The sequence below is a fragment of the Nicotiana sylvestris genome, chromosome 3 (assembly GCF_000393655.2).
Source record: "Nicotiana sylvestris chromosome 3, ASM39365v2, whole genome shotgun sequence".
Lineage (NCBI taxonomy): Eukaryota > Viridiplantae > Streptophyta > Magnoliopsida > Solanales > Solanaceae > Nicotiana > Nicotiana sylvestris.
Window position 1 is genome coordinate 49,034,181 of NC_091059.1, and position 7,495 is coordinate 49,041,675.

The 7,495-nt window shown below is 37.2% G+C and overlaps 1 protein-coding gene across 1 annotated transcript; it reads right to left on the reverse strand.

Moving 5' to 3' along the window:
• Window positions 1–2,619: 2,619 nt before the first annotated feature.
• Window positions 2,620–7,182, reverse strand: LOC104210194 (probable pinoresinol-lariciresinol reductase 3). Its single transcript, XM_009759024.2, has 6 exons — window positions 7,108–7,182; window positions 6,679–6,891; window positions 5,659–5,793; window positions 4,885–5,122; window positions 3,730–3,933; window positions 2,620–3,114 (listed from the first exon to the last, which is right to left on the reverse strand). Exons 2-6 carry the CDS (start codon window positions 6,862–6,864, stop codon window positions 2,948–2,950), a joined length of 930 nt encoding a protein of 309 aa, XP_009757326.1. The 5' UTR covers window positions 6,865–6,891; window positions 7,108–7,182; the 3' UTR covers window positions 2,620–2,947.
• Between the last annotated feature and the right edge of the window lie 313 nt (window positions 7,183–7,495).

Genomic DNA, 7,495 nt, shown 5'->3' on the forward strand with positions numbered 1-7,495 from the left:
TACTAGTTCTTTTTTCATTACCTCTACCACCTGCTGTGAGTTGCACAAGATCCTACCATTTGGTGTGACTGTAGTTCCTTGTTTAGTGCTGGGTACCATTTCCTGTAGTAACCTGTCAGTGCAAATTATGTTCTGGTGCATTTGGCCTGATAAATAGCCGTAGGAATTTCTCAAACAAACCGAACTCCTGTGTTATTCGACTAAGCAAACTATCACCTAATACCTGAAGAGCTCGAGGGCACTCTTAGTTTCAATGTTCCTAACAAGTTGTTCCTCTGGTACGTATACCTTTCCAAGGTTTTTCGGTATTCCTAATTTGTTCCTCTGGTATTTACGCCCTTTCAAGTTTCAAGGGGTTTTCCAGTTTCTTTATCCCACAAAGATAGAAACTCATCCAAGATAATCTCATCGTGCGGAGGGCTGATGTAAAGGACATTATTTGGTGTTCTTGGATCATCCTTCATTAGAAACAGCTTTAGATACAAAAATGGCAACAGAGGTGCATCTTCAGTAGCTCTATTATATAATGGGAATATGGTTATCGGATAGGCAGCCGCGGACTCTGATTGAATCACACCATCTGCTAAGCATATCATAAGCGAATATGCAAATGCTAATTGGTGCCCTTGTAACTATCATCTCCCAGTTTCTCTGATTTTACTTTTCAAGTAGTAACTGCTAAGAGATATAAAGACGGAGGCATTTTTTGAAATGACATAGTTCAACAGGCTCATAACTCTGTTGTTGTTGATAACTTGAGAGATTTCTAATTTTAACCAAGATTGAGAGTTGTACACGATCCCTCTATAGACCATGGTTGTTTAGAATGTGACTCATTTTTATGGAATCTCTAATCCCCATCACTAAAAAACTCATTTTATCGCCCCTCTTCCCCCCCTCCCTAAATGTAGCCTAACCTGCCCATGACACCCCTACCCATCATCAAAGTTGACAAGGAAAAACTTAATAATGGAGTTGTGGATTCAAAGAGGATTATTGCTGCTATCTTTGACTATCTAAGACGAAAAGTGAATACCATCATTTATGGCAAGGCATGCAAAGAGAGTTTGCAAGTTGCAATTAGTCTTATAGCTTGTTTGGCAAGCTTCTAAATCTGCTTATTTTGAGAAGTATTCAAAAAATTACTTTTGGTAAGAATCGGTTTGTGTTTGACTAATTAATTTGAATAACACTTTTGAGCACTAATTAGTGTTTGGCTAAGCTTTTTAAAACTGCTTCTAAGTGTATTTTTCTCAAAAGTGCTTCTCAGAAAAGTATTTTTGGAGAGAAGCAAGTTACATTTCTCTGCTTCTCCTCAAAAGTAAAAGTTGCACGGGGCGCCCTATTTGGTCGCCCCCATTTTTTTTTTAAAGTTTTAACTTGTACCCACTTTTTAAACAACTTCAGTCTCCTTTCTCCTCCTCCTCCTTCTCCTCAAAGTTATATCCGCCCTCAATCTGATAGGCCACTCCTTTCTGAAATCGCTGATTGTGAAAATGTTCCAGTAATTGATATGGGTTGTGAAGATAGAAACCTTTTAGTTCATCAATTTGGTATTTAAGAAGTATACCAAATTGGAGGAATCTGACCAAGAGGATTACATAAGTTAGTGAGCACCTGTATTTCCATCTAATACTTTCAATGTTCGAATCATATGGAAAGTCAGTTAAAACTTCAACTCTAAGAAGGCTGAAGTTCGCCAGTTACAAACAAAAACTTCGCCAGTTACAAACAAAAACTTCAGTTCTAGAGCTGAAGTTCGACAGTTACAAAACAAAAACTTCAGTTCTAGAGCTGAAGTTTGTCAGTTACAAAAACAAAAACTTCAACTCTAGAGCTAAAATTCGCCAATTACAAAAACAAAAACTTCAGCTCTAGAGCTAAAGTTCATCAGTTACTAAACAAAAAACTTCAGCTCTAGAGCTAAAGTTCGCCAGTTACAAAAGCAATAACTTCAGCAATTACAAACAAAAACTTCAACAAATAGAGAACAAAACTTCAACTACTATGCTTAAGTTCAACAATTACAAACAAAAACTTTAGCACACTTGGTTCAGTACACTTGTTACTTCAGTCCCGTCTACTAGAATGCTGAAGTTTTGCGTTATTGCCTTTGCTATTTCAGCCCCGTATGCTGAAGTTACGCGAAAAAGTGGGTACGCTTACAATTTTTTTTGCAAAGCGGGCACAAGTTAAAACGTGACCCAAAAAGCGGGTATAGATGCAAATGCCCCTCCTCAAAAGCACTTTTGGCCCAAAAAAAAAAGCTTGGTCAGTAGCCTGCCCTCAACTTCAAGAAACCATATTTGTTGGACACAACATTACAGACTTCGCAGGTTTTAAATTTAAGAGATTCAAAAAAAATATAATAATAATAATTATTATTATTATTATTACTCCCTCCGGTTCACAATAAGTGACCAATTTACTTTTAGCACGCCCATTAAGAAAATACAAAATTCTATATAAAAATACCTACTATGACTAAACTACCCCTAATTAAACGTTTAATGTGAGGAGTAAGAAAACTTTTTAGGGATATGTACATAGGGGTTATTTTGTAAAAACAAATTGAATTCTTTCTTGATTACATAACTGGTCACTTATTTTGAACCAAAATGAAAAAGCAAATTGGTCACTTATTGTGAACCGAAGGGAGTATTATACATATCCAATTTATGATTCGAGAAAAGTCACTACTTACACATCCTTGCTAAATGATGATATTGTAAAATGAGGGTTCTTAAAGCAAAAATAACTAGTATTACCAATAAGGAGCCATACAGAAACCAATGATTCCATAGAAAAGAGCACCTATAAGAGTCGAGGAAGATTGCATGTCGAGTAATCGAACCAAGTTGGAATCTAGTGCATCTCTAGGTTTATAATGCATCAATAGAAGGAAGGAATGCACTTCTTTGGTTAGAAGAGTAATATGCAACAAATATTACAACAAGGTGTCCAGAAACTCGCTTATTGTGGTGTATGTTATTTGTGGATATAGCTGCGTCCCTTCCAAACCACCAGAAGAGTCAATGCTGAAGTATGTCTGATCTCCTTTAACGAATGCAGAGTATATGAAAACCAACTCCATATTCTCAGGATACGGCATTTCTGCAACAAACAAATTAACCATTCAGGATATAAGATGTACTAGGAAATAGATAGCTTCTCATGCATTATGCTTTCTCAATGATCAATAAGAGAGATGAATATGCATCAGGCATCTAGCAATAACAGCTCACATTGTAAATTATCTGTAAAGAATTTATGCAGATGTATTTGTAGGGCTCTTGATCAACCAAAGTCGGCCTTCATACTGCCTACTTTTCATTGTTCTCAAGGCTATGCTGAACAAAAAAGAGGAGAATTACTGCTCAGCTGGAATTGAGGATTGTCAGGCAAGGAAAAGCAGCTAAAATTGAGTCGATTGGACTATGTCTTGCAGGGTGGCATCGACCCCCACCCTCGGATATTTTGGCCCCCGAAATGGACTATGATAAGTATCTCTACTTGTAAAATAAAGCTGCAAAATTAGCTTTATCCTGTTTATCACAATTCCAAATTGACAAATTTAGGTGCCTTGACAGTTTCTGAGATGGTGGATAAGGAGTTTGAAAATCTTCTTTCAAATGCAAAGATGTATGATGAGCACTTTTTTATAGAGCCAGCAAAGAGTATTTGTGATTACACCAGTATGCACAACATACTAAATTTTAAAGGACAAACCTCTGATTTTCTTCAGGAGTTCATCTTCGGTGATGTAATTCCTTTTTAGCGTCTTCCCAATTTTCCCTTCCCAAATATCTACTAGCTCATTCATGGAATAGACATTTCCTGGTGGCCTCAGGTGTACCACTTTGTTCAGAGTACGTAGATCATCCACTGTATTTATGGCAAAGGCAGCAGCATCATTTTCTTTCACAAAGACAGCTGTATATGATGAGAAAAAGAATCAACAAAAAGCTAATATCCTTCTATAAGAAATAACTTTATATTTCATGATTACATAACAGAATAAAGGAATTAGAGCTGGACTTAATATGATGTAGTTGTCTACTTGCCTTCAATCATCATAGTTAATCTACATATCAGAGGCGCTAGCTAAATGGGCAAACAAAAACAGAGGGGGGGGGGGGGAAGAGAGAAAGATAGATAAAGATAACAGTTACAAAAGAATTGATGGCAATCAAATGTAGTTTAAACGTGATCCATAAAGAGGAAGGAGAAAAGGTTTCTGATTTCTTCTAAGAGGGACTGCATATAGAAGGGTAGAATACAACAACGACAAACCCAGTATAATCCCACAATTGGGGTCTGGGGAGGTATGTACGCAGACCTTACCCCTACCTAGAAGGTAGAGAGGCCGTTTCCTGTAGACGCATATAGAAGGGTAGAATACAGATTAAAAAGAGCCTAAATTAAATACATATAAATATTTTATACATTATAAGAAATATTATATTCCTGTTTGAGACAGCTGTTCAGATACAGAAAAGATGTTATAAGTAATCTCATGACAAAGACTGTAATCACAGGAACACATCCACAGATAGCAAACTTAAAAAGATGAGTAGATAATTGCTTATTAAATGAAGACTGAACAACATAGCTAAATTAACAACATTGCATGCAGCTTCTGAGCTTTAATTTACCCCAAATTGCAAATCTTGAAACGGGAAGGGCACATAAATTAGGGTTGCATTCTTCATATGCATGAAATGGAATGAGGAACGCAACTCATTCAACATTCGAATCTCATATTTCTACCATAAGAACAGCATAAGGGGTACTATACTCATAGAAACTGAGGCAGTGCCAAGTAGTGAAGCTCAAAGCTCACCAAGTTAATCTAATACAACTGGGACGGATCAATCATCTGACCTTTGGCAGTTCCATCACCGAATATGCTGACTTCATCTCTTGGAGGGTTTTTCCGGCCCGGTTGAACAAGTGACAGTAGAAAAAAACTTGTAAAGAAGTTGCAACAGACATAGGTGTAAGGAATGCCTTCAGCTTCAATAAGACGCCTAATCTCAGATTTTCTTGAGTAGAAGTTGTGATCCAAATCGGAAATTCGAGTTCTGTCAGGATCTGACCCAAATTCTGAAGGGAGGAACCGCTGCAAAAAGGCACATCTTAAGTACAGAAAAAGGCAAGTGCATCAACACTATCTAGGTTCAACTAGATTTGCATATGACATTATCAAGAACTTGGAATAAGAAAGAGCAGTCTTTTCTTTTACAGGATGTTTGTGATTCGACAATTATCTATAAGATTAGTATTGCCTAATATTAATGAATCAGCAACATCTCATTTTCAAATTAGTTGGGATCAGCTGTATGAATTCGTATAGATATTCTGTTCATTGAACTCCATTCAGGCCTACAATATCCTCACATCAATCCAGAAATGGAAAGGAAAAAAAAGAACAAGAGGTCAATCAAATTAGCACTACCAGAGAACATATTTAAAATCTCAGGTTAGTAGGATGATTAGATTTATGAGCCCAATAGAATGATCAAATAAGACCTAAATTGTTGGCAGAGCCAGCTCTCTGCTGAGACATTTGTAGCAGACAAAACCAACTATGTAAAAAGGAAAGTTAAATGAAAAGTGCAGTCATATAAAAGAAGGAAACGTAACACAGACTATGACCTTAATGCAACCAGCACGCTTGATAGCAGAAACCAGAAGCTTTTGTTCAAGGACTTGCTTAGATGAAACAGCACAAATTACCACATCAACTTGCTTGAGTGCTTCAACCAGGATATCTTCGTCTTGCAGCGACCCCTATAAGGAAGATCCAGTATTTCAATTCAGTCCACACAGAGTACCATTGCACCTACTCTACATTTGATACAACTTACTTTCTTTCTATTGATGAGGACAAATTAAACTTTCTTTCTTAGAGAAGATAACAAATTATACTTTCTTTCTTTGATTAAACTTTTTTATCTACACAAATTACACTTTATGGTACATTTTATGTTGTAAGGGGTCATTTGTTCAGGTACTAGTTACGCGAGAATTTTAATGTAGGATTTGCCATACTGATAAACAATAATTTAGGAAATTGTTAAAGGTTAATAATAATGTAGGGATTGTTGTGTGGTGAATACTAATATGTAGAATGTTATGCAATGATTACCTATTTTAAGGGCATTTTGATTTTTAGATACTCTTATCCACGCATTGCCAACACATGTATTCATTTTGCACATTGTATCGCGCATAAAATAATACATGGTATTACGTTCAACACCACCAACCAAACATGCATTAGCGTTGGGGATATTACTATTTCTTATGCCGCAAACCAATTGCTGCACTAATTATGCATATATTAGATTTCTTATTAGGCCAGCCTAACTTTGAAGTATAAGTTATGTGTAATTTCATATAGGGATAGTCTTTACTAATGCGCAGGGGTGGATGTAGGGTAGTTGATACGGGTTTCGAACCCATAATCGAATGGACTTCTTCGTACTCGAAGCCATAAAGTTCAAATTTTGGATCTGCCTATGCTAATGTAGCTAATGAAACATAAACTTGACACACATTGACAATTCTTTTAGAACTAAAGAGAGTACTTTTAAAGAATTTTAAGTACGTATAATTAACTAGGAAAAGGGTGGGCGAATCTGATCATAATCTTTGAGGAAGGCGGGGAAGTACCTTGATGAGTGTAACGCCAGCGCCAGAAAGGAAATGAAGCTTTTGGGATTTATGGGGGTCGGAAAATGCTGAGTCTCTGACGAGTCCGAATGTGGGATGCAAGGAGTTGAGGCTGGCCTTTGCCAGTTCAAACCCTAGACGGCCTGTTACTCCGATTATCAGTATTTTGCTCTTTTCTGACTCCATTTGCCGCCGGCTGCAGGCGCACGTGAACTGACAGTTGAATATGACTCACGAAGAAGGGAGAGAAGACTGTATTAGCTAAAATAGGAGCAGAAATGTTTAAAATTATATGAAAAAGAGTTTTTGGTTTTTGCAAAAGAGAAAAATCTCGAAATCAGCTATCTGGCAACAACATGAAACTCCTTTTTTTAAGACAAAATTAGTCTCCCTCTCCGCTGGCCCAACTAAATTGGGCCAATATATTACCTTTTTACTCGATTTGGCCTACTTTATAGGCCTCTTATCACTAGTTGCCTCTCTCCCCTGGCCACCAATACACTCGATCCTTCTAGCAATCTCCATCACCTGGGAAAATATAGTCTCAGCCTCGGCCTCTCTAGCCATGTGAAGTATAATGTCATAAGTAAGCCCTTCGATGAACCTCCATACCTTCTCCCTCTCAGGAAGGATCAGGATAGCTGCATGGTGAAACAAATCAACAAACCTCGTCTTATATTGGGTGACTATCTTATTACCCTGCTGCAAATGCTTAAGCTAACTACGTAGGTTATTCATAAACTTCTCTAAGAAAAGCTGTGAAAACTGAGCCAAAGTAAGAGGAGGTGACCCTACTGGTTCACTTTGCTCATAGATC